The following is a 27,922-nucleotide window of genomic DNA, read 5'->3' as shown; positions in this document are numbered from 1 at the left end:
ACAAACACGGAAGCAGCATGGCGGCCAACGGCAGCGGCGGCGGCTCTGACAGGCAGCGGGTGGCACAGCAGAGACTGAGGATCATCGCCGGACATTTGCGGAGGCCGGCGGACGAGGACTCGGCCGTCCGGGCCGCGGAGTGCAAAGCCCCGCAGAGCGAGTCCGACGCCTCCGCTGAGGGGAAGACGGTGCCCCGGAGAAGGTACAGGGCTGTGATGGATCGGCGGATACGAGTCCTCTCTCTGTGGCTTTAGATCGTTAATAAGTCATACAGCTGTCGGCTCTTGCTGAAAAAACACACCGGGGATGACACACACTGACACACCGGCTCCCTCCATCTTTAAAACACACACATAACACAGGGGGACACGGCTAAAGCAGCTAGCCTGCTAGCTAACCCAACAGAGGAGCCATTCATTTCAGTGGGTGCGGCTGGGTTTACCCACAGTTTAACGTTGGCGTGGTCGACTTTCCTCCCAAGTTGTCTCAGCCGCAACCTCCTTCATGTGGCTCATAACTCACCATTTTGTTTGTCCTGTGTTATTTGTCAGCGTCAGTTATGATTTAGTTGCTACAACAGAAGCGTCGCCTCCCTGGTTCCAGTATGTTCTGTTGCTTTCACACAAGAAAGTGGCTGAATCGAGATTTGGCGACATTTTACGTACGAGACCTTGCACAATACCCCGTTACGTGTTAATGTGACTCACAGCTGTCACTCTGACTCTCCTCTGTAAGTGTAAATTATATTACGCACAACTGTTGCTGTGAATATCAGTGTTACGCGCAGCTCTTACCGTAGATGTCACACACAGGCCTTACTGTAATCGTTACTGAAATTACTACTACTACTAATGGTGATGACATGGTAACAGCTTATTATAGTAGTTCATGCCACGTACTGATACGACCGCTACGTCACCAGCTTCATCACTCAATAGCTGTACATCGGCTGCTCGGGCTGTTGCACCGGATGCATGTAGTAGTAGTAGTTACATGTTATTACGGAAGTCATCATTTCCAGATGTGTGTGAGGAGTGAACCTTCTGTCTTCACTGGTGATGTAACTGTCCAGGACTCTACCACACCGTGCTGGTTTGTCAGTCTGAAACAACAAGCAATGGTTTGGGGATTTGGGCCTTGAGAAAGTCATCCTGTTCTTTTCCGGTCTGGACAACACAGTGAATGCTGAAGCCCCCCCCCCCCCCCTTTCCAGATGACGAGCTGGACTTCTGTCATTTGTTTTATATCAGCAACAGTTGGATAGTTCAGGAAAACAGTGAAATAGTTCAGTGGCTGTTGCTTGGCGCACCTGCCTTTTCTTTAAAAACAAATCAAAAAGCAAAGATCCTTGTAGGTTAGTGTATTCTTAAAAACAATCCATACACTTGTTTTCTTTTTCTTTTTCTGCTTTAATTCCTACCACTTGTTTGTGAAGGTACCAGGAGTCCTCCTCACTCAACCTCTTCTCTACTGACACCCTTTTGTTGGTTAGTATGTGGTTTCAGTTCCAGTTTGACAGGCATTTTGGTTAAGATAATATCCCATTTAGTGAAACCACCACTGATGCATTGGATAAGTGGTCTCCACATAGTTTTCATTTGGAATACATATGTAATATTAACAGTTTATTACATACAGTTTGCTAAAGCTTGCTACAGGTTTTGTTGAATTGTATTCCATTTTTCTGAGAGGTATTTTGAATTGTAATAGTGTAATAACGCATAAAAGCAATAAAGATATCAACTGTATATGTTCACTTCTCAGCTAATATCAAGACTGATTGACATTATATACAACTTTTCAAGTCTTTCTTTCCAAAGAAGATCATATGAATCAATTTATGTTTTCATAATTTACGTTTGAAATGCAACTTTCGCACATTATGGGCATCGCACTTTACAAAAATAGTGCAAAAATATACATAACAATGTTGGGAATACATTAGTGTTTTGGTATTGATGGAAAAAATGAATCAAAAAGGTTTTCCCTAGCTGTATATCTTAATACACCCTCAGACAAGGAAGACCTCCCTTCAAAACACCTTTATGGTGAAAAAGTCTAGATGCACACAGACTGTGAAAAGCTCATTTTGACAGGACATCCTCATCCTTAGCACGTCTGTTGTGTTTTTAATCAGAACCTCTCTAATGGCCTGAAATAGTCCCTCTGTAATGGCAGTCCGTACCCGCTGACCTTGCCAAGTACTTGGCCCATATATTGATTCATTTTTAGTCAGTATGTTCTACACCTATGACAGCACATCCGTGGTGGTGAGGATTCATTAAAGTGTGACTCGGTGTGTCACTCTCATTCCTGTTCCCTCTCTAAATTTATTGGAAACTCAATTTTGGCAGGTATTAATCTTAATTATGGCTTTTACGCCACTGTGTTAGCATCCCATCCCGAGCGACTCATGATGAGTTATGGCTGCTCTGAGTGGTGGTCGAGCTGCAGCGGGTCCAAGCACAGTGGGCAAGCTCTGTACAGTGTCACAGCACAGACAGTGGTTATGCTTTGGTTATGCTGCTGGTCATTACCTTGGAATATCCCTCCCTAATAGCATAGTAGCATTTGTGTGAGAAATTCCACGTCTTTGGATACTGAGCTCAGCCATTTTGGGGGAACACCTTTTAGTCGCTGCTGGCTGCATTCCAGTGTGTTTATTGCTTTCACAGCTGAGACCTGATGCTTGTGTGCTATTTAAGTGGATTTCTGTGCTAAATGATTAGCTGAAGTTTCTAAGACCAGGGCATACGCTGGGACCTGATCATAAACACTGAGCGGTATTCAAAGCAGCTCTGGATAAGACGGCCTGCCAGGTGTCATAAATGTGAAATATTTTAGTGCGTTAAATGGGAAACGGCACAGGGAGAGTTTGTAGCTTCTTCGGTTGATTGATATGCTGTTTGAATGTGTCCCTTCTGCTTCTCCATGGCTATGTCAACGAGCTGTTTGTTTGCGAGCCTGCCTGCAGATTGTAGTTTAGTCGTGAGCACCACTAGGGAATATTTGAGGTGTGCCGGTCTGCTGCCTTTCCTACTGTAAATTTGCCAACTGATAGCAAGCCCTGCCTTATACGATTCAAATGCATGTGAATAAAACAACAAATGACTGAAATATTTTCTCAATGCCATTGGTCGGGTTGTTCCAATATCAGCATGAAGTATCAGATTGTTAAGAAAGACTGTCTCTTATTTTATTATTTTATCTCTGGGGGAATTGCTTATACTATCTCATAACAGCCCAGAGGGACTGTGGTGCAAATTACGAATTTGAGCGGGTTACCGCCCCAAGGAATAACCTTCATATGTGTTTTTGTAACTACCTCTCATGATATTTCATGTCATGTCTTAACCTTAATGTAAGGCTTGTGAGTTCTTAAGTCAACCTGTGCCAATACTTACCTTTCCACAGGCAGGAGATTATGAAATGGAATGGCTGGGGATATAACGATACAAAGTTCATCTTCAATAAGAAAGGTCAAACAGAATTTACCGGCAAAAGGTAGGTTACACCACATTCTACATTTCATACTTACAGACATCAATTAATAACAGATTCTGTTTAGTTTCAGCACAGCCGTGTTAAGCTTCAGCATTCACACTTGGTGTGATTGGATTCTGTAGTTCTGCTTTGAACAATTTGACAGCCCATACTGTGAACCCAGCTTTTTGAAATCCAGTTGCTGTCGCCTTCCTACGCTTACAGCAATGTGGTGCTACTGCCACCTTGTGGCTGGCATTTGAACTGTTAATTGTCATCTGAGAAGGTCACTGGATGGGATTTTCAGCTTTCCCAAACTCTGTTGTTTTTTAACAGAATACCCTCTCCAATCTGTTAAAAAATTGAACATATTATGTTTGTAATTATTTACGTGTCTCTGGGCAGGTTGGGATAAACACAGTTTTTTTTCACTGAGAGTTTGAAAAAAAACACAATTAAGTTTGATTGTCTGTGGGTGTGCAGAAACAAAGCCATATGTTCCTCAAACTCAACAAATATAACAAAGACTGTCGCTCTCTGCTCCTTTATCCTCGTCTATCATGACAAGAGCAGAATTAGAAAAGGTCTTTACATTTTAACCATGACATACGACTGTGCCTTTCCTGTCAAATTGTACACACAGAGACATGGCACAGGGTACAAGAGGATGCATTTTGACTAATGACTGGCGCTGAACAGGATGTTGCACAGCAAATGGTTTCCTCCTGTTCGAGCAGTCGCCACAAACTGTCCCGCTCCCCCCTCCAACTGAAAAGCTACCTTCGGTGGTGTACAGTGACTGAGGCCGGGGCACAGTTCAGTGAATGTCAAAGATGGTACTCTCCTCCTCTGCGCTCAATGTGACAGAGGCTTTTTTCATTCTGGGGTGTGTTTCATGGTCTCTTGGACAAAGGCACACCACAGTCCTCTGATAGGCTGGCCCAGGCCGTGCCAGCAGCACAATTATGCAAGGGATGGCGAGAGCGGTCACATGGAAAGGCCTGTCACTATTGCTCTGCTTGCCTAATAACCTCGCTGGTCTCAACCGTCACACTCTATTCTTTTAGACACAGGTTGGGATTTCCAAGTACAAATGACCAGTCAAGCAATAAAATATATCTTCAGTTCAGGATTTGGATTTAAAGTTGATTATCCTCACTGAATGTCTCATATCTTACACAATCCAGGTATAGGCTAAGTGGTATGATCCTCCCTGGTCTGCAAGACTGGTTTGAAAACACATTTGGAGCCAGTGTGCACCATAAATCCCCCGCAACAGTGAGTAAATGTCCTGTTTATTTATTGTGTCCTCAGTGTACGGTAAAGAAGGGCACTCAGTCAGAGTTCATGACCACAATGGCTTGTTTTGTTTCAGAACATTCTGAATAGCAGTGCTGTGCAGCCTCCCAATCTTAATGAGGCCTTCGTCGAAGAGCTGAAATCCACAGGTGTTCCCTTCTCTCACGATGCAGAGGACAGAGTGTTTCGCGCTAACGGTAAGTCAGGTTCTTCACCCCCCCACCCAAAAAATAATAAAAAATATCACATTTCAACCTTTTATTTTTCGTACACGACAACCTATGTAACTCTAGATTAAAAATTTTAGCAATATCCACATCCATTTGTGATGAGCTTGATCTCTCATTCGTTTGTTTTCTTTCAGGCCATTGCTTACACGAGATCTTTCCCCTCCGAGAAGGGAAAATTGGTCGAGTTCCAGATACGGTGGTGTGGCCAAGTGAGTTCAGAAGCTGTGTTATCTGTTTTTCTCTTTTTTTTTTATTCTCCTCCCACATAGCATCACTGATCCCCCTGACTGGCTGCGGTGATTTAAAGGGTTAATCTCAGCAGAGGAAGCGATATTAAAATGTATGAGTGAAAGCTTAATAAGAAGTGTCAGGGGGAGGATGGTTGACACCCAATACTCCACAGTCTGCTCCTTGCACAGTTCGCCCATGAATTATGATTCTGAGATTGGATTTCTGTTGTTATGGTTGGCACTATTTTATCATGCAAATGAGTGTTGACTGATGGTTGAAACTTGATTAGCAGCCTCCCAAATGGGCAGCAAATCACCAAGCAACTGTAGACTGTTTCACCCGCTACGGCACCAAATCTTTATCTTACTGACCTCGCAAATGTTCTCTCATATGATCCTTCTAACAGATATCTTGACCTATAATTTGCATTCCCCACAAGTCCCTCCAAGTCAGGCTGTGTATTTTAAGTGGAGGTATAGTTTGTTGAACTGTAATCCGTAAGCCAACGCTGTGTGTTTAATTGGATGGCAAAATGTATTAGAACACGGGCATTTCTCACTGCCTCCAAAAGCACTTGAGGCCAGTCATGCACATCCATGTAGGTGGGTATCGCTACTCCTCCCACTCACTCACCACTCCGCTGTGAATGGATGCGGGCTTCGTGATTGGCTGAAGCGGGCTCGTATTGATCCTGCACATCTCACCCCAGAGAGCATAGCTTCATGCAGTCTGACTCCGCCTAAGGAAAGCCCCGGGCAAATCACAACCATCAGGCAAATCAAAACGCGCCCCGCCTCTCCCCTAGTCCCCTGCTCTTATGGCCCAGGCCATATAAATTTGTTTATTGTCTTCTGTATATATTTAGCATTTTGTGCCATATTTTATATCCTTTACAATGTGTTGACTCCTGCTATTATGAGCACTTGTAATTTATGAACGCAATAAATGGCAAAATTCCCTTTTCTAATTTCAAAATTATGGTTTTTTTTTTTCAGACTGCCACAATGATGTAGTGAAAATTGTGGAACTGGCGTGCAAACATAATGTTTGTTTGATACCATTTGGAGGTGAGTCGTGACATTAAAGTTTCTAATCAGCATAATAACATTAATAAGATCCTAGATGTTTATTTACATTTAATGCTCTTGAAGATATTATGTTTGCCCATCCCCTGCTCGTGAAATTGATTTTCTGTTAATGAAACCACATATGAATGAACCAGTTATATAATGCACTGTGTCATATCTTGTATTGCTGTTAACTATAATATTATGGTATAAGAGCAACATTTAAGCTTATATGGTATTAGAGGAGTTTGTGAACTGGTTCATGAATATCAATAAAAGTGTCCTTGTCATTTCCTGTCAAAGAATAATTTTATCCAAACGACTGTTTACACTGCACAAACATTTTTTTTTTATAGTCAATGCTACAGGCATATTTCTGTCTATAAGCAGGAAGTATTTAGGTTTGGTACCCAGACATAGCTTTACATATACATATATAAATATGTGATGCCAGAGCCTCTGCTTGTGCAGGATATAGAAGGTAGTTGTGTGTACATATACCGAATACAGTATACTCTATGTGTGTGTTTAAATATCTGAAACCAGGGTCCAATATATTCAAATGGTCGGTATGAAGACTTCTCGACCATTAAGCCTCCTCATACTCCTGTTTTTCTCTCTCAGGAGGGACGAGTGTCTCTAGCGCTCTAGAGTGCCCCCTTGAGGAAACTCGCTCCATTGTTTCTCTGGACACCTCACAGATGGTATGTAAACGCTTGCTATATGTCACAAGTGTTGATCTGCACTAATGATGAGAAAACCGAAAATAAAATGAAATGCAATCTGATATATAAGTTTTAACAAACTATCACTGGGAAAGAGACATCATTGTACTGGCTTACATTATATGAAAGATGATCAGTTTTCATTTCCCATGAATGTAAATGAAGAGTGACAAACAATTAAAATCATATGCCATCGATATAATGTAATGTTACATAACACTATCACAAAGTAGCCTCAAAATCGATCATAGTATAGCACTAATTCAACATGCTTTGACACCATCTTAACTGTGATTAAATCGTTTTTCAAAGCAGGTAACTGAAGGGCTCATGTTTTAACTTGTATTACACTGGTGCAACTGGTTTTATAATGGTCTGAAGAAAGACTCATTCAGTTTCACTATTCAGTCTCAGATACACCAGGCGATGAATTAAGAGGGATATTTTGTCATAACATGAAAAAACATGCATATTTAAACATGTATTTTTTTTTCTGAATATCTTTTTATATATTAGGAATGCATTACTAATTTTGAAAGCAAAAAATGTCTCCAGTGTGTATTTAATGTGCAGTTTAGGCACATTTATGTTTCTTCGACATCAGCCATTAATCTAATGTGGATATCACTGCCCTCACAGTGAACATGATACCGTTTCATTGGTTATAACATGAAATGGTGAATATTGTCACCAGTACAGTACGGCCCTTTGATCCAGACGCACACAGAGGTGATATATAAGCTGTCTGGATGCCGCGAGCCCACCAGTCATTGGGTTTGGAGCCACAGACACCAGTGACCAGTGTTCTGTGTCAGGGGTCAGAGGTGGGGTGGCTCCAGTGGAAGCACATGAAAGGAGCAGTATGGTAGGAACATAAAGTTTATTGCCTCTGGAGAATAATTGATGGCAGGTGTGAAATGGCCTCCTGCAGGTAGGGGTAGGCCAAGTGCCCAACGGCCCAAATAAGTGGCATATATAGAATTAGATGTTAAATTGAGTTTAACCTTGAGGAAACCGACCCTTTCCTCTGTCCCCTAGCCGCTCTGCACACATTTATCCTCAAGACATGTGACCGTCAGACTGGAAGGACACACTGCAGCGAAACTTTCTGTATTGTGAGCAAAATGCCAAGGGACTGTCTGCGTGGACTGCTGTCGAGGGCAGTGTTTATATCAGAGATATTTTAAGTCAACATAACAGATGTCGGCAGGTTTAGAGTTCAGATGACGGACATGGTGCTAAACAAAAAAAATGTTTTAATCCTTTAACCTACGTCAAACGAATGGTGTGATTTTCATGTTTGCAAATGATACAAACAACGTAACATTGTATTTTTTTTATATTGTAATAACAGAATTTTGTTTTATTTTTAATGGCAGAACCGCATTCTGTGGATTGATGAGAAAAATTTAACGGCCCATGTGGAAGCTGGCATCATCGGTCAGGATCTGGAGAGACTAGTAAGTACTGCTCATATATATTCATGTTCATCACCCGAAAGAGCTTGCGTTACTGTAGAATGTGCCAGCAGTCGAGCTGTGTGACCATTCACATGCAGGTTGTCCGTGCTCAGTCACCTTGGTACTCTTTGCTCAGAGGATGGAACAGGGCTTGGGCAGGAGTTTGAGACGGGAGCAGAGTGCTGAAGGGGGGAGATTAGAGAGTGGGGCTGTGGTCATGAGCAGATGGCACCATCAAGCTAATTCAGAAAAATGGAGAAGGAGCGGGCGTTTGATGTAGAGGAATGCGTGAGCTGCATCTAAAGCAGACTCCACCTCTGCATTTAGACTGGGCCATTTTGATGGAGCAGATGGGTCTGCATTATAAACTGCCTTCCAGGGGAGTGCTGTGATAAAACAGGGCCTGATTTCACCCCCATATTGTGCTTCTGGTGGGGGTTGTTGTGCTTTAAGATCCTTATTATTACTATTATGACTATTGAATGTTTCTGCGTGCAGAAACAATCCTTCGGGGGCTGGACTGCCTTGAGGAGAATGTGTGGGGTTCTGAATGACCCCTGAGGAATAATTGTCATTTTATTTGTATGAATAAAAAAGGCTGAAACGTGTCCCCTGGAAGTGTGCAGCCATCATTTTTCATATGAGATCAGTGCTCCAGTCAGGCAGTGGAATTTGACACAGCTCAAAACTGCACTGATCTCTCTTCATCGTCTTTTCATGCTCTGTCTTTCCGCGCCGTTTATTTTAGGCTTTTGTAAAAAAAATCTTCAAGGCCATAAAATCTGGGGTTTGGCATTGCAGCATAACAAGAGCAGTGAAATTCAGCTGCAGAGTAGCAATTACATTTTTTTCTCTATTGCTTGCTCTTTCTTTTCAGTTGTTACTAAAACATTCTTGTGGGTTGACAATGAGATTGTTTTCCAAACATTTAAGGCTCATGTTTATTGTAACTACGAAAGCAAATTTTTTCCCTTTTCTCTTCACAGCTTAATGAGAGTGGCTACTGTACAGGGCATGAGCCTGACTCCATGGAGTTCAGCTCCTTGGGGGGTTGGGTCGCAACCAGAGCATCGGGCATGAAGAAGAACGTCTACGGCAACATTGAAGATCTGGTAAGTGTCCCACCCTCACCTTTCACCTTCCTGCTCATGTTTGCTCCAGATCAGTCAGGACACAGCCGTTACTGTACAACAATTAGGAAAACTATTATTAGCGAGAGTGTTTTGGACTTTACCCTCACCTCGAAATGCAGTGGTCACAGTATCAGTCATTAAATATGTTGAAACATGTGGCACACATTACAGTATCCAAATTCAGTTTTCAACATTTGTAGAACTGAAAGAAAATTATGCTTCACTTGAATATTTGGTAAAAAATTGTTTCTTGCTGTTTTCTGCCTGAATAGGTCGTCCACATAAAGATGGTGACCCCTCAAGGTGTAATTGAAAAGAGCTGTCAAGGCCCACGCATGTCCACAGGCCCAGATATTCACCACTTCATCCTGGGCTCAGAAGGTTTGCCACCGCTCTCATGTGATTTCAGTACACCGGAGCACGTGTTTGAGGTTGTGTGTTAACGTGGGTCTGTCAAATCTTTGCGATAAAACGGTAACATCAGGACGGTTCTCATGCTACAGGGTTTCTTACTCATTAACCGGCTTTCGTGAAGACGTGATCCTGAGGGGTGTTAGTTAGGAACCAGCCAGTGTCCTCCCCACCCCATCTGCAGTGCCCTGTCCTTGTGAACATCCACAGAGAATACTGCCATATGCCAGGTTCCCCCCTACATAATGAGGAGGTTCAGAGACTCTTGGCATCGTTATGTTAAACAGCTGTGGATACAAACTTTATATTTGCCCTACAAAGCTCAGCAATCTGCTCCCTGACTGGGCTTGGATCAGAGCAGAAGTCTCCATTTGTACCCATTAGAAATGATTCCAGTACCATGAGAACACCAGTGTAAGATCAAAATCACATATTGTATATAATGTTTTTATTTATTGCTATATTACTAGTAATACTATTTCAGAAGAGCAAAATTTAGTTCCTCACAACACTTGTGGTTAACTCTGAGTTATACAGTATAAGCCACTCTGTGAGTCAACCTAGACCTGTTTAAACTGGTCTTAGTCAGACATCTAATTTTGGCTGACCTTTGTCATGTTTGGGTTGCTTTATGTTAAGTCAGCCACATTTATTTTTCATTTTGTTTCAGTCAGCACACACTTAATAAGTTTATGAATAGAATTTTTTTTTAAATGCCTGAAATATTTTCATGTGGTTATATACCGTTTTTTCGAGTTTCCCTTTATCTTACTTCTCTGACATGAAGATTTAAAGGAGAGTGACATCACTGAACTCAGGACTTTACACCAGGGTTCTGCATCTGCCTCCTTATATAAAATCCTAAAATATGAAGAGTGTTATGAATGGGTGAGTCTAATGTCAGATTCTCAAGTGTTAAAACTTGGAAAAATAGGTCTCTAAAAGCTGAGCTTTACATTCAGCAATGTGGGTGTGTAATTGTAGTCCAAGAATCTTTTAAATGTCTAGTTTATTAATTATAACTTAGAATCATAGTAATAATGATATATTAATATTGCTTCATTTAAGAGTATGTATAATAGAACATTTGATGGTGATTTTGCTGTTGGGGAATGGTGCATATGTAGAGATGGGACAGGACCACACAACTGTGGGAGGGCATGTTCTTCTGGGAGGCTGAGCACTCGAGCTGAGAGGTCATACCAACGCTCGGCTTCATTAAAATTATCTATCTCCTCACCCCAGAAATCCCATCCTGCATTCTGACAGTAGGCCACAGCAACAACAACAACAACTGAGCAGCACTCTAAAACCCTCACATCCGCTCTGCATATTAAGTGGAACGCATCCATTTAGTTGGAAATGACTGTGAAACCTCCCGTTTTTAATTCACAGCACAACAACAGGGTCTCTCTATCTCTCTGACCTCAAAGTATCCGGAATGCAAAGTATTTTCTTCTCCCTCACTGCAACCAGTGTAATGGATGATTAGAATAATCAATGATAATCCCTTTGTCCTCTATACTCCTTAAACATGGAGGATGAAATGTTTGTTTGTGAGGCCAATTCATGTTTTGTCAATTTTTTGATTGTCAATTGGTGGTTTCACAGTTGTCGACGTAGCCTTCAAAGCTTTTTTTATCTAAAGTTTTTTTATATTCCTTTCTACAAAAACTTATCGTGTAAAATGAGTTTGGTTTAATACCTCCAGTCATGGATAAGAATGCTTAAGTTGCACTGCAGCATTTCTTTGCATTTCATTCACCCAAGGGACAATGTTTTTCTGACCTTGCTGTTCTTTTTACCTCCCTTTACCTCCTCCCCTTTGCACTAATCTCTCTCTCTCTCTCTCTCTCTCTCTCTCTCTCTCTCTCTCTCCCTCTCTCTCTCTCTCTCTCCCCCTCGTCTCTCACTCCCTCTGTGACTCCTCCTTTCCATTATCAGAAGGGAGGAGCAATTTTTCTCTTCTAAAACCTAATTAAGTCACATGTTTTCTAGTGGACCACTAGGGACCAGCATGTGGCATGTAGTGTCACATTTAACAACATTCAGGCTGAGGGGAAATGTTTGATACACTTCACAGTGATACATTTTGTTTGTTTATTTATTAACACAATAGATGAATCCCTGAGCCAACTCAATGTCTTAAATGTCCATCGCAAATTGCAACAGTCCAAAAAACTAATATAATCAATTTGTAATTATACAAAAGTGAAAAAAACTGAGATTATCAAAACATTTATTTTCTGTCAGTCGACGAATTGTTCCTGGATTACCTGAAATGACTGTAGTGCAGTGTTAATACATCGTAAAGTTTGCATTTATTCAAGTTAAAAAACGTGAGCAAAGGTATAGTGACATTAGTTTGTCCAGCAGCTTGAAAGCTGTGATTCAAACTTGGCTGATTAGTTGTAATGTTCCTCATGATCGAAAGAAATAAAGTTTCATCAATGCAATAAAAACATTAAGTACAGCAAAGTCATAAATCGGCAACTGAAGAATAGAAATGAGTAAAATACATATTCACAATATGTTTTACATAGTGGGATACATAGTCTCAGGTGGATACTATCATGACGAGCTTGTTTAGCAACAATTTAAACTTTTTTAATTTTTAACGACCACAATGAAAGCAAACCTTCAGGCGTCATAGTGTTTTATCTTCTGGGATTTTAATGTCTATAATAATGTGTTTTTAATCATCAAATAATTTCACACAATACGCTAGTAAAGCTAGTTAAAATAAATGGATTTCCCTCAGTTGTTGGTTTTTGTGTGAATATTTATGTGGTCTCACAAACACAGCAGAGGCAACGTCAGTTTTACTGTTATTGAAGCTGCCATTAGCAGTTGCTGCTAGCCGCTGATATTACTACTGAGCTGCTGGTGTCAGGATAAGCAGTAAAAAATGTAAGATGACATATGCTTAAACTGATCATCTCTTTAAAATCTCTGATGTTTGTCAGCTGACTTGATGTTCTATTGTTCTCTGCTGTTGTCAATGATGATCATTCACACTGTTTACTGAGGTATATGTCATTTTTAATGAAAGTAGTTAATTATTGTAGTTGGTTCGGATGTTATGACATATTGTCTCTATTTAGTGTTTTCTCATCAAGATGAAAATCTGACTAGAGTTCTTGTTGTTGAGATTTATTGTGGTACAAACTGATTTGAACATTTTCTTTTACCGTGCTCTGGCTCCGGGCCTTTATGTCCACTTTTCTTACAGTCCTTGTGTAGGATTTTCCCCCTTTTTTATTATGCAAATGTTTAAAAGAACAATCTTGTATTAGTCTCCATTGTGTCCCAGCTTATGAAACCGTGGGTGTTGGAATTTTTTGTTTGACAGAGCCTCTCTCTTCTTATGATTTATAATAAAAAGTATTGATGTTGCAGGCTAAGGGAATGGACGAATGGCGCTCCCTAGCTACAGTTTACTTTCATCTAGGATACTTGTATAAGAAGAATGAATCTCAGACACATTTGCAGTGTGAGTGGGGAGTTGTTTCGGGTATTCAATATGACTCCTTCCGCAGCAGCAGCTAACGACCGACAGTTCTGCGGGTCTTAAGGTCAGCCGGGCTTCCCTTGTACCTGTGCGTGTGCCGTTGCTGTTGCCTCTCGCTGCCTTTGATAGAGCACTGCTTTATTTCCTCGTGCTCTTAAAGCTGATAAATCTTAGTTGCTCCCCAGTGTGTGGTAGAAAACCAGATCTGCTTGGTGAAATGTGAGACAAAGGTCACCCCCAAAAAACCCTAGGGACGTGTACGAGAGCCCTGTAAAACAGCCTTAAGTTCCGCTAAGGGGGGGGTTAGGCCATGTAAATTATGGGAACGGATTTACTTCTCTCTACTTAAGTTCTCTCACTGTGATTTTCCACAGGAACCTTGGGCCTGGTCACTGAGGTAACCATGAAGATTCGTCCAGTGCCAGCGTATCAGAAATACGGCTCTGTTGTTTTCCCGGATTTTGAGCAGGGGGTTGCCTGTCTCCGGGAGGTCGCCAGACAGGTATCAAGTTCATCTATCCTCTACCATGCTGTGCTTTGTTTCTGCTTCCCACTGAGAAGGTAAAACCCCAAAATGGATCTATAAAATATTTTGCTCCTCTGCTCACAAAGAGTTTAAAACCATAAAATTCACTCAGGAGCAATAATAAGCCAATTATTTTAACTTTAAAGACATAATGTGACATTTATAATGTCAATTATCAATATTTAATACTTTATTGATAATTATTAAATTAATTTTTTTTACCCTGTATATAATGTTGTCCAAATCGCTCAGCCCTATGTTGAAATTCTTTACTGCCAAAACACTACATGTTGTCTTTTTATTAACAACCTATCAAAGTATCTTTTATGCTTTACTTGTCGTTAGAGTTAGGGTTAAGTATTTATCACTGTTGCCTTAAGACCCTGGTGCCTCCCCACTTGGGCAATGACCAACATCCCTGGTTCTCCTCAACATCAATTCTGGATTGTCAGTAAATTCCCACATGTAGATCCTTCTCTGTTATTTAGCAGGAACTATCATTCTGACAAACTAATCTTTTTTTTCCAGAGGTGTGCTCCGGCATCTATTCGACTCATGGATAATAAACAGTTTCAATTTGGTAAGTTTCGCTAGATTGTTCATGTTATATCCATATCACTGCTGTCTTTACATCTGGTGTCCAAACCTAACCCTCATTTAAGGCCTGAATGTTTAGTGGTTACTCTTCACTAGACGACTGAGCTTCCTATTTGACCTGAATTCTTTTCAGCCCCAACACAATCTCTGGCTTTAATCAAAAAGCTTCGCAACATGTGGCACATGACAGCCCTTAACCAACAGCAAAAGAGTGATCGAGTTTATTTAGAGTTCCATTTTGTTTCACAATCTTTTTCTCTACAATGTTTGGGTCGGTGTTACGTTGATGTACTGTGTACCTCAGGCTCTGACAGGAGAACAATGAATGCCAATGGTACAGAATACATTGATTGTACATTCTACAGAACTGAATTGTTAAATTGATTATTATTTCTGGAGATAAATAGCTGCACACACACACATACGCTGAACGAATTGAACAAGATAAAAAAAATGACCAGGGCCAAAATTAAGTAGTTGTTCCATTGAAGTTTTATAATGTTGTTTCTTAAGGTCTAGTGGGATGCATGGGGCATAACCAGAGATCTCTGTAAAGTTCCCCAGTCTCCAGGGATCTCATTATCTCCACTATATTTCCGCTTTTCACAGAGTAGGCACTTCTTAGCATTAAGTAGGAAAGATGAAGCGAGCAGGTTTTTCACTAATAACTAAAACTCATGGCTCTGTGATACCTTCTTGGGCTTATTAGTGGCTTGTCCTCTCTTTTAATCATGTTGGCTGTTGAGTAAGGAGAGTTGATGTATTCACAGCTCTTTTTTTCAGATTGGGACTACAAGTACAATTTAGCACTGCCTGTCTTGATACACAAGATGAAAAATGAGAACGTTGTAGTAAGTAGCAGGGTGTGTTGATATGCAAAAAACGATAAACTAACCTAACCACCGAGGGGAGAATTAAAAGCGAAAAGTATGCACAGTGTAGGTGTAATTTTCTCTCTCTGGATGTTCAGTATTTAATTAACGAGTATGATGGCTGTGAGAGACCTAAAGACCTGCAATCAAATTTTGGAATGGAAACAATTAGGACACTAAGTGATGAAGAGACTTGAGCATGGAGGGAAATAAATGAACTGTTAAGTCTCGGCGACATCACCCGTGACTTCCCCGCTGTGATTGATAACCATCCCATTGGCCCCAGCCCCTCATTTTCGCTTGTCCACAGGCGCTTTTGTGCGTCCGATCAGGAATAAATCAAAAAGTGTGGGTGAGGAAGACGGATATCACCGTGTCAACCCCACTTCCCTTCGGAAACCTTCTGATTTATAGTCTCTGTCGCTGGCAGCCACTGGCCAGTTGTAAAGTTATTCAAATGCTACCATTTGTTTTTCCTCCTTTTGTTTGAAACCCCCAAATAAATCTGACTGACTTGCCCTCCTCAGAACACTGGCAGGAGCGTGGTATGACTAATGTGAATGTGAAAAATATTCTGTTTTTAATCTCACTTGTTGTTCAATAAACAGAGCCGATTTTTATCCGATATTCTTCTCAGGTCACGCCCTGAAGCCTCAAGGATCTTCAATGTTCACATCTTTTTTGGACGGCTTGAAGAAATTTTACATCACCAAGGTAAAAAAAAAAAAAAATGAAGTAATTAGAAGTGAACTTCACACCGTTTGCTTGCTGCAGGTTTTTTTCATGAAAAATGTATCCAACTCTTTATTGGCCAGTTCAAAGGGTTCGACCCCAACCGCTTGTGTGTGGCCACCCTGCTGTTCGAGGGGGACCGTGAGAAGGTCCTGCAGCATGAAAAGCAAGTTTATGACATTGCTGCAAAATTTGGGTGAGTAGTTATCCCGCCTCCCCCCCCCCCCCCCCGTTTTTTAGAACGATGCATTGCTCGCAGATCAAGCCCGTGTACGAGAACAGAAATGGAAAGGCGTAGTTGGGTGGGATTTTGAACATGATTGGGAGCTGCCACTGGCGTCCACGTCCCTTTTATTTAACCAGCCATTAGAGTGAAAAAGGATGGAGAAGCACAGTTACACACTTCAGACTTGGTCTTCCACTCAGTAGTTCGTCTCTGTGTGGATTGATGGATCACTCGTGGACGTCCTCGTGTCAGCTTTTATGTTAAAGTAGGTGTGGTGTGGGCGGTGATAGTGGGACACAGGTCCCCTCAGGCAGCGCAGGGCGAGAGGACACAGCCTGGAAGTGCTTCCTTCGCTGTTGTCATTGATCATGAAATGGATCAATGAGGACTTTTGGGTGGAGATCAGTTACCTGTCAGCCTGAGAGCACTGTTCTCTCTATCCTGAGCCTGTTTTAAAAACCCTTAACACGAGCATCACAGATGGGTTCATCCAAGCATTTGTTAACCTTTGTGCCATTCAACTGCTTATAATCATCAATTATGTTTTTTATTGGTTATGGCTGTGAATTTTTATTATTCAACACATTGTTGCAGTGAAATGTCACTGTTTGATGAGTGTTTTATTTAATATTTAACAAATGGCAGTTATTTCTAGATAGCTGTCCTTTAAGAGAATTGATGTGTGTGAATGTTTGGTCTCCTTCTTTTATGATTCTGCTGTTTCCTTCCTTTCTTTCTATGAGAATCAAATTTTGTCATCATCTGCAGTGGTACCTCTCTGTTTTACAATGACTTATTGTTTTTTGTGCTGATTTGCGTTTTCCAGTTTTCTATTTGCATAGCTTTATTACACCAGAAGATTTTTTTACTTTACAGATTTCTGCTCAAAACTGTTTGGGCAGCTCCTTCTCAAATAAATAAATTAGGCAATTGTTGTGCCTGTTGTTGATATAAGATCCACATGAAAGAGACATGAGAATTTTATTTCTTGAAAGTTAGAATAAAAGAAAGATATTAAAAGATGATATATAAATTAAGTTTCCATCTAAATATAAAAGGTTTGTCTCAAAAGAAGTATGGATGTAATTCGATCAGTCAGATTGTATTTGTATAGACCATATACAGATAACAATTTGCCTCATAGCGCTTAACAATCTGTAAAAGGTGCAACATCCTCTGCCTTTAACTCTTGGATAGAGGGAGGAATAACTCACTAAAATCCCTTTAAACAGGAGGATAACTGCAGAAACAAGTGAGGGCTCCCTCTCCCTGGACAAACAATGATGTTGTGTGTAAATTGGCACAAAATAAAAAATATTTAAAACATTTTAGAGAAAAGACAGTCTAACATAAATGTAAAAATATGACTTTGTTTATATTTCATTGTTTCAAATATAAACACTTAATTCTTTATACATTTAATCTATCATTCAGAAATCAGTAGTATGTTACAGCTTCACTTTAATCTGGGATCCTCAGTCCTCCTCACTGGACGATTCTGACTGATTATGTATTACTGTTGTTAGCCTCACTGTTTGGCTCTGCACCCAGATTTGCAGGTAGCTGGAGCACTGCCCTGGCAATGGCCAGCAATTAAATCATAAGAAACTTGTCAGTTACATGCAGCAGCCTCTGCTTTATTGCATTATTTCAAATAAATCGTGATCACCCATCAGATCAAGTGCCAGTGATGGATTAGTGCGGTTCTGCGCGGAATTTTTTCTTCTGGTGTTTGGAAACAGGAAGAAGGGCAAAAATCAATATAGTGATTTTCTAATGAGCTTGGCCTGATTAGTTTGGGTGGTAGATGAAAATCTGATTACCCACTGCAGGTGATGGATGTGTGGCTGACCTGTGGCGATGCATGGAGCATAGCTTCATTGATCTGTACAATGTCAGAGTGACAGGCTCCCAGGCAGCTGTTGTGAGAGGGAGCAGTCTGACCAACAAAGCTTAGAGAAAAGAGCTGTTAAATATTAACCCTGTTATCTGCTTCTAGGGGCCTGGCAGCTGGAGAGGACAATGGTCAAAGGGGTTACATGCTGACCTTCGTCATCGCTTACCTCCGGGTGGGTCACTCCTCTGGGTTTCTTTTTCAGTCCGGGCTGATGGGCAGGTGGGGTGGGCGGGGTGACACGGTCTGACAGCAGATAGGATAGCAAGCAACACAGAGAAGCAGCAGAATGTGACCTCGGGAGATCTTTGATTTGATCTGGTCACAGTGGTTGTCAGGGGGTCTAACACCGAGGTGTCTGCATCATGGGGACAGCATAGTGGCTGCAGCCACAATGACAATGGAGAGTTCTCTTAGGTCACTTCTGTCAGAGGCCTGTCGAATAACCACCAACATGTATAACTGGACTTCTTAAAGCTCTGTGATGTGACTGTTGTGACACTATTCATACAAAAAGCTTTATGTTATCAGTGGAGGGTATTTCTCCTGGTGGATTTGTCCAGAAGGAAGTTGTCTTCAGAAAATATCCCATTGACAGCAGCAGAATAAATCATTACAGATATAAAAGAATCTAATTCAAAGGCTTCTAAAGGTCAGTTTCCAGACCTGAACAGGCAACACTCTTCAACCTCTTCCTACTGCTACAACTAAGAAAACTGTTTTCTCTCAATGATGCTGTTGAAATCAATGAGACTCATTTGCAAAATAAGGTTGGGGATGATTACTAGCCAGAAAATGAGCCGGAACTGGATTTTATAGTGACATGGTTGTTACAGTGCATGTAAGTGTTATCAAGTTGCCTATACAACCCCAGTATACTGATTTTTGTATGTGCAGGTAAACATAACTGATTGACCACTTATCATCATTATAATGCTAATATTGTATTGCTCACAGGACTTGGGGTTGGACTACTATGTGATTGCGGAGTCCTTTGAAACCTCTGTGCCTTGGGACAGGTAAACACTGATTAGATTTTTTCAATTGATATTAACATTTTTCTTTTGTCACCTCCCACCCATTCAGTCCCGAGACTCTGCTGTAATAACTCATGCTTCTCCCTTCTTTCTTATATTCCTCATCGCCTGTGTCTTTGACGTTCACCTTCATGCCTTTTCTCCCCCTATTAACCAGCTCTGTGTTGGCGGAAGCTTTGCTTCCTCAGCCTATAAACCCGCCATTATAGTTACACACACACTCACACTTGCAGAGGATCTGTGTCTGTTCAGTGTGGGCAAATGTTGGCACCAGATTCATCTTACATTCACATGTGGTCTTTTCTGCATGTTTTCATCTTTGTTTTTTCTTTACACACACGCAACAAACGAGAGCACACACAGAGCTCCGTGTCGTGTAACATGCCTGACGGCAGGGACCAAGAGATCAGGCACTGAAGCGAGCATATGTGCCTGGCTCATTACCCACCCTCCTTCCCCATCCTCCACATTCCACACACTGCTGCACATGCTTAGGACTGGCGGCCATTTCCACACCACAATGGTCATCCTGTTAGTCACTCACTCCTCTTTACTGGCCCTTTTCTATGTAATACTTTTGCAGTACTAATTGATTTATATTGCTTTCTTAATAGGCAAATATCACAGTCTGGAGTTGCAGCATGACAAAGACTCATTTTGCTTCTGTTTTTTCTTATTCAGACGTGACTTTTAAATTATTGCACTTTATTTGCAGGGTGTTGGACGTTTGCCGGAATGTAAAGGCACGCATTGTCCGAGAGTGTAAAGAGAGAGGAGTGCAGTTTTCACCATTATCCACATGCAGGTACAGTTAAAGAATAACAGTTTATACACAAGTTGAGCCTGAAGATTTTACAGACTCACAATATTCAATGGGTCTCCAACACATCTATTAGTACAGAAGTACATTAGTACAATAGTACAGTCTATAAAACCTCATTTTCCATTCACACTCCAAAAGAACAAATCTTCTCTAACTGGGAGGCGAACTGTGATTTCTTTTATTATGAATTAATCTATTGATTCATTATCACCAATGAATTTTGGTGACATTTTAGAAATTATGCCTTGACTTGCTCATTCTGTTCAACTAACTGCAAAAACTATCAAATGTGATTGTATTTATTTCTCAAAAAATTACAAAAACAATAAATTCAATTTTTTTTAATTATTATTTTTATCAACAAATCAATTATTTAAACTATAATATGTTTTTATCTGCAAACCCCCTTTTACCAAAAATGCTTTCAAATGTTTTTAAGGCTCAAGGCTTCCCCTCAGCCTGACGCCTGTTCATCCAAACCAGAGATATGAACTTTGTCTTTTAAAAGACACAAAGTGACTTCTTTAGCTAACAGGGAGTTGTAGGTTTTAGCAAACTTAAACCATAAATAGTGTTTATGTTGCTTTCAAATAAATGCTTCCCTAGAGTGTTAGCATGTATTTACAGCACCATTTAGGGGTATGTGGCACTCATTCCTAATAAGCTACAATACCCAGATTCTTTGTAGTGAAGGATCATTTCATCTTGTAGCCGTGTGGCTCACTGATGTCTTTTTAATAGTTCTTGGACAGTGATGGAGGTCTGAGGAAGAGCATGTGCAAGGCTTTGATCTACAGGAAAACTTATTGTTCAAAATTCTCAATAATTGAAATAATTGTTTACAATTGGCAGAATATCTGCTGCAATTCAGGATAAGAGTGGTCCAATGAATCTGACCATTCATTGCTAACTTTCAATATTGAGGTTGCATACCCCTTTCTCCCACCCCCAGTGAGTTAGCAAAGCCACGCGGACAGACAGGCAGACGGCGAGCCGGTTGAGGAGCAGCAGGCTGCCGCTCGCCGATTGAGGAGCGATTAGGCCTCAGCCTGATTATGCTACAGCCATTCATTTCCCGGCTGCGGTCTGTCACATGATTGATTTGTCCATTTAACCTCTAGAACAGTCAGTGTGCCAGGTGATGGGCCATGTCAAATGAACAAGGGCTCTGCACCCTGCTCCTCCACGGGGAACAAGGCCATAGAGGAGACATGCAAAGTGAAGGAGCATTTTATTCCCAACAAAATGATCATTACACACGTTCAGGCTGCATTCTTGTTTAGAGGCAGCCACATGAAGTAAAATGAAGATTGGTTTGGTCTTTGGAGAACAACAAACTGATTTTCTGCTCCACATCAGAGGGACAGTTGAGTCATCCTGTTATACCTAAAAATATTTAGTAATCACTTTTAATCATCCAGTATTTATCCACGTTCTTATAACTCAGTTTTCACAGCCGTTAACCGGTTCACCGTCCTCAATAAAGACTTTTACTTTCGAATTTTAGAATACTGCACAGATTTTCAACTGTCTGTGGATATTGCGCTGATGTCATTATAGTTTTCTTTCTGGTTTTGACTTGTTGTCTTGAAATTCTCTCTGTGTCGGGGGCAAATCCTTTTGTTTTTTTGAATTGAATTGATAAAAGAACTTAACGTCTGATAATGTTATGTTATTAGAGGTGACAGTGCCTCCACTCAGCCTCCGCTTTCTGGATAACATGTCTTTGTTTAACATTTAAACGTTCTTCTCACAGGGTGACTCAGACATACGACGCTGGTGCCTGTGTCTACTTTTACTTTGCCTTCAACTACAGAGGTCTCAGTGATCCAATACACACGTTCGAACAAGTGGAGGTAAGTCCAGTTGCTTTTTTATCAACATGATACCACCGGTCAGTCTTTTCATAGAAAATAATTACATCTGGTTGTTTTGTCTCCGCTGCACCAAATGTCAGATTATTATATTATGTAATATGAAAGAAACGAGTGTTTTGTTTTGTTTTTATCTCCCAGCATGCAGCTAGAGAAGAAATCCTTGCCAATGGAGGAAGCTTGTCACATCACCATGGAGGTACTAAAACCTAAGAATCTCATGTTAAAAATATCAAGTCTGTTCTAACACATTATTCACGTGTAGCACCGTGGCAGTTTTGTAACGGGAGCATTTATGTTTGCACCTTCTCCTAAATTACAATTTGTGAAAAGCGGTTGTTCTGAGTGGCAGCGACAGCACCGGGCGATCCCAGGGCGCTCTTCCATGCTGCCGAGCAAGAGGCCAGTCGTCCTGCATATGTGCATTTGGTCAGATATCTTTCATTGGCTCTACAAAATATCTTCCTGCAGCGTGGATGAACGCCTCTGACTCTGCTATTTGTTCATTTCACCAGCGACCAAATGAAACGTGAGCAGGGGAGCGGAGGAGGAGGGGGGGGGGACAACTCTCGGGGCCCCATCAGGGCTAACCGAAATGGCTGCCTTATCTATATTGCCATCCGCCTCGCTGTTTTCATACATCACTTCAGGCTATTCATCAAAGCTGTCAAAAACAGTATGCAGTGAATCAGCTGTGATATTAAATCACAATTTTTCCTGAAGGCGGGGACAGGTTCAAAATTAAAAGATTGCTAATAAAAAGGAGGCGGCGGGTCGGGGTAAATGATGCAGCCGTTATCACCGGCTGTATACTGACCTCCAAACGGTGGCCCGGCCACCCCGAGCCGCACAGGGAGGTGACGGGGGGGGGGGAGAGGAGGGGATATTGATGCAGCTCCCGTGTGCGAGGCCCACTCTGTAATTGTGATTAATAACAGTGGGGCTCGCTATCTGGGCGCAGACAGGCCGGTTTGTCTGCCCACAATCAGCGCTTGACAAATGGAGCTAGTTTCACTGTTTTTGTGTATCAAACAAAACAGATGTAGTCAAGGATGGTGAGGTGGGAGGGCACCGGAGGAAATATGCATTTGTGTGGCCGTGTGTTTTCAGCGGGTCAGCACGGTGCTGCGTTGGCGTAGGTAAGAGAATCTGGGTGTGTAGAGTTCTTTCTCTGCAGGAGGTAATACTCCGCTCACCTCGCCATGTGTTGACTGCTTCACCGTCGCGAAAACTCATGGTGAGTGTACAAACAGAGAGACTGGGATTTCTCACACTTACTCACGGACAAAACACGTGTTACACGTTCTAATATTCTTGGGTTCAGAAAGCCAGAATCCTGGGAGAAGTGTTCTCTTTAACTAGGTCACCAATGTCGCCGCGGTGAAGAGTTGTTGAACATCCATCACAGGGAGAGTCCTCCATCTATCAGCCCTGCACCTCCTCAGCCAATACTCTGCCTCGACCGTATCACAGGAGCGCAGGGCCACTACCTTACCCCGTCTTTCATGTCCCGACCTCCATTTGTCAGGGAAAGCCGCTGAGGTTGAGAACAGCGTGTCACCGGGGTGAAGCTCATCCTCGGCCTCTACAATGTCTCCTCTGTATTGGGGCCACCCCTGGGTGCCAGGCATTGTCCCCCCACCGTGTGGCTCCACAGAGCTCCCACCTCTCTAAGTCTGTATCTCCACAGAGGTCATTGCACTCAGGAGACAGAAAATATGACCTGATTTGGTGAAGTTCCTCTCCTGCCAACCGCCTTGTACTTTCCCACACAAGAGAATTATGCCACCTTAGAAAAAAAAATACTGTCATTTAAAAATAACTACCTGCACTTCTTTGCATGTCTCAGCTGCGCAGACCAAGCATGGGGAGATTGATTGCAATAGCAAGCAAAACAGAGAGACTCTGACAAGATAGATGTGTAAATTATCACAGTGATGGAGGCAATGATGCAGTCCCAGCACCTTCTGTTTTCCCTCCACGGAGGAGGGAGGGATGGAGGTGGAACAAGGGGGAAGGACTAAGGCGGAGGAGGTGGTGGAGAGCAGGCGACTTCTTTTAGTTATTGGGCAGCAGCTGATTGGTCCCTCTGTCACCATCTGGAGGTTTGTGTGGTGTGAGAGTCTCTAGTGACCCCGCTGTCTGCCCTGTTTTGTCAGGAGACGGGCCTCACTAGCCTCATGGCCGATTCCCATCTGGGTTTCCTGGCTGTGCTCTGATAACACGGCGCTCCGACGTGTCAGGGTGGCCACCTCCCTCACATGCCCTGCTAACACAGGGGCTCCCCGCCGTGTGACCGCTCGCATCACACGCCTGCCTCTATTTGCAGGTCTCCGTATCTAATCTCATGCGATTACGCTGCTGGTTGTAAGTGTTTACCCAGCGAGCAGCAGCTGTTCCAGGCAGATCTGTTCCCAAATGTATCTTTTGGAGGTTTGGAGGAAAGATAAAGTTTCAAGTTACTTCAGACTGACATTTAGTTATTATATTTTTATTTAGTCAGGTTTGTTTCTTTCTAAATCTAACCAACGTAAAGTCCTTTTATAAAAAGCCTATTCTTTATTCAACCACATGAAATCGTCTGATAATTGTTTGTTGTTTTTAAACAGATTTTCTCTGAGACATTATAATAGTATGAGCTCCGGGTCATAACATATGCATCAGCCTTAGATGGTATTGTTCCTCAGTAATTCAGATTTCGTAACAAATGTAAAGGTAATTCATTTATTTCTTGGGCTCCTTGGGAGTTGTTGGTTTAGCCCAGTTGTTAATCCAGCTTCGCGACCTTCTTATTCTCTGCTCACATTTTGTGTTTCTTTCTAAACCATCAAAAATTACAAAATGCCTGCAAATATATACATCCCTTAAATAAATGTACATTTAAAAACTCAGCATCTCTGCTGTGACTGCATTTCCTCTGCTGCATTCTTCAGGTTAAAAAGTTAAAATATAGAAGCTCACAGATTGCGCCTGAGTTCACACAAAACATTGTGCAGCTTTATTCGCCAGTAAGAAACCAAAGTTTCTATTTCGCTTGAAGTTTCCCTTGGAGTTTGGCTCCAGTGCCGTCCCCCAGTCCTCCGCAGTCACCAGACCTCTCACTGGCTCCAGACTCTCCGCAAAGAACCTGTCGGGTGCAGGCGCTGTGGAGTGTGTCGGACTGGACAGCTGGCGAAGCTATGGGCACCCTCACTAGGCTTCATGCCACGCTCGCTCCTCAGGTTGGGAGGGTTTTATGGGGAGGGGGGAGGGGGGGGCAGCCGAGAGCCAAAGTCCTGCTGACAGAGGACCATTGTGTGAGAGCTCCACGGTTGGCTTTGGCTCCCTGTTGGCGATCAGGCCAGTGTCGGAGGGCGCAGAGCGACGCTCAAGACGAGCAAGCGCCACCACCCTCACAGGTCAGCTGGAGGAGCGCGCTCGTGTGCACAATGAGACAGAAAACGTGCACAGAAAAGGCCCCGGTGACTCCGGAGGGGGGGGAACTGGGGGGGACTGCTGGCTCAAACAGTGAGGGAGTCGGGGACGGCCTGCTCCAACCGCCAGCCGGCCTCCTCCTCTGGGAACACACAGAGCCTAATGAGTTTGATAGTCTGCTGAGCTCCATAAATCATGCCATGCAAAACATTTCTCCTCTCTGAATAAAAGCATTTATCACCCTCTGTTTATTCACTCACTCTCACAAGATTGATTGGCTCCCAGCAGCCCGCTGAGCAATCAGCCGTGCCGATTCCTCTATTTCTCCCCCTTCGCTCTTTTTCCTTGAGTTTAGTATATCTATTTATTTATTTTTCTCTCTCTCCCGTGTGTCATTCAGTGGGGAAACTTCGGAAGCAGTGGATGAGAGAATCCGTTTCCAATGTCGGCATCGGAATGCTCAAGTCCGTCAAGGACTACCTGGACCCCAATAACATCTTTGGCAACAGGAACCTCTATTGATTCCCCTCATGTCCATCTTTAGCTCACCTTTTTCTAAAAAAAACCGAAACGTGTGTTTTGGATTAATCAAAACTTAATGTAAATTAAAAATTGACAGTGCCATTTATTGATTCACCCAAACCTTTTTCTTTGGCTTTATATTGCACTTACTATGCTGTAACAATCATTGCAGTTACTGTTGAAGCTCATTTTTTGCTGTTGTGTCGTGTCCTCAGATTCTCAGAGCGACGAACGCAATGCATCACGACATCGTGCAAAAAAAATATTTGTTTTTGTCATATTTGCTTTTGTTTAACATTTTTCCTACATATCTTTGCCAATTCAGTTGACCATAAATTTGTTTTTATTTTACTCTTTTTTGTGTGTGTGCGTGCGTGCGTGCGTGTGGTACTTCTTTAGTGGAAAGTTCTAGACGAAGACGCTTTCTAAAGCTCTGTGCCTTTCTAAAGCTTGTCTCTGCCCTCCTCTTCTCGTGCACACCACTCGTGCACAGTGACTCCCCATTTGAAGCAAAACAAACTCAGACATTATGTTTTCACTGTCTCCTGTTTGTCTTTTTCATTCCCTCAGGCCTTTTGTTGTACTGACCTATTGCCATAAGAAACTTTGTCGAGCGTGTGCGTGTGTTTGATTGTTTGTGTGTCTGAGTGTGCGTGCGTGTGTGCCTCTCCAGACTAAACTGAAAAGCCCACACCTTCTGCCACCCACCAAAATGGAACCCTCCGAGAAGTACAATATGATTACAGAGAGAGAAATTCCTTGTGTGTTATGTTTTTGTACTAAAATTACTTTTGTTTGGATGGTTTGTTAGTGAGAATTTGACGTGGGTGGAGCCATTGCGCATTTGGAATCCCATCTGCTTCAGTGTGACCGCGTTTGCGTTTTGAAAGGTCTCCTGTATCCCGGCGCTCACGTTGTACCAAAGACTCAACACGTCAGACCATGCAGACAAAGTGTAAACATCTGTTTGACTATAATTGATCACATCATGCACAGCTAACCCACATTTTATCAATATGCAAAAATAACCTCTGAAAGCCGTGAAGTGTAGATATTTGTTACTGTTACATGTGCTGAAACTTTCTATAAAAGTCGATGAAGTCCATGTTTGCTATCTTCAAGACGCTGTACCTGTTTCTGCTCCATTCTAACTGGTGTTGCCCAGAGATTCCTCAGCTCCCGAGATGGTTGAACTTGTTAACCGCCCCTTTGTTATCTGTATTGTATTAAAGGTTTTTGGAATGGTAACATACTGCAATTTGATATCTGACATCTAACTAATGGTTTTGAAGCCAAGTTTAGCTTTTTCCCCTTCTGATGTGTGCTTCACTTTCCCGGACCACCACATCCTTTTTTATTCTCAATACTCCCCCCAAATAACACAAATTACTTGGGACCTACTATTTGAAATTTTAACCCCTGTGTCAAAAAACATGTGAGAGCTTTTGAATGTTACGGATGTACCTTTATATTTTGTTATTTTCCACTTCTCTTAACAACGTTACAACATCCATGTACATTCTGTCCACGCTGTTTGTGCAATAAATTGAATAAAATTCAACTAAAACCTCCCAGTTGCAGATTTTTCATTGAGAGCACCCTGAGCGCCGGCCTCCCCCCAACCCCCTTTTCTCTTCTCAGAGATCATTTCCTATTCAGCTCGTCAATAGTGGCCTTTATTTCTGCTGTCAGGCCGAGCCGTGAGGGTCAACTCGGCCTGGGAGCTGCTTTTTGATTTGCTCTCCCCCTCGACCTCGTGTGCCGCACTGAGCTCCCGGTAATCCTGCACAGAGGGGTTTAGCAGAGCTCGTCTTCTGCTCCTTGCCTTATTTATTTATTATACACACAGGCTCAT

At 42.1% G+C, this 27,922-nt stretch overlaps 1 protein-coding gene across 1 annotated transcript; it reads left to right on the top strand.

The window, feature by feature from the left end:
• Positions 1-2: 2 nt before the first annotated feature.
• Positions 3-27,638, top strand: agps (alkylglycerone phosphate synthase). Its single transcript, XM_053439954.1, has 20 exons — positions 3-202; positions 3,415-3,504; positions 4,671-4,761; positions 4,859-4,979; positions 5,147-5,221; positions 6,239-6,310; positions 6,935-7,014; positions 8,415-8,495; positions 9,482-9,607; positions 9,901-10,009; positions 13,925-14,052; positions 14,605-14,656; positions 16,183-16,259; positions 16,361-16,473; positions 18,503-18,572; positions 19,355-19,416; positions 20,150-20,239; positions 22,014-22,113; positions 22,273-22,330; positions 25,946-27,638. The coding sequence occupies exons 1-20, from the start codon at positions 18-20 to the stop codon at positions 26,065-26,067; spliced, it is 1,902 nt and encodes a 633-aa protein (XP_053295929.1). The 5' UTR covers positions 3-17; the 3' UTR covers positions 26,068-27,638.
• Positions 27,639-27,922: the final 284 nt, after the last annotated feature.

Source organism: Pleuronectes platessa, chromosome 14 (genome assembly GCF_947347685.1).
Source record: "Pleuronectes platessa chromosome 14, fPlePla1.1, whole genome shotgun sequence".
In the NCBI taxonomy this organism is placed as follows: domain Eukaryota; kingdom Metazoa; phylum Chordata; class Actinopteri; order Pleuronectiformes; family Pleuronectidae; genus Pleuronectes; species Pleuronectes platessa.
This window is presented reverse-complemented; position numbering and strand designations above follow the sequence as displayed.

Coding starts and splice junctions, on each gene's coding strand:
- agps (XM_053439954.1), top strand. CDS start 18: ATGGCGGCCAACGGCAGCGGCGGCGGCTCTGACAGGCAGCGGGTGGCA. Junction 4,762..4,858: donor ACCATAAATCCCCCGCAACA/GTGAGTAAATGT, acceptor GTTTTGTTTCAG/AACATTCTGAATAGCAGTGC. Junction 6,311..6,934: donor TTGTTTGATACCATTTGGAG/GTGAGTCGTGAC, acceptor TTTCTCTCTCAG/GAGGGACGAGTGTCTCTAGC.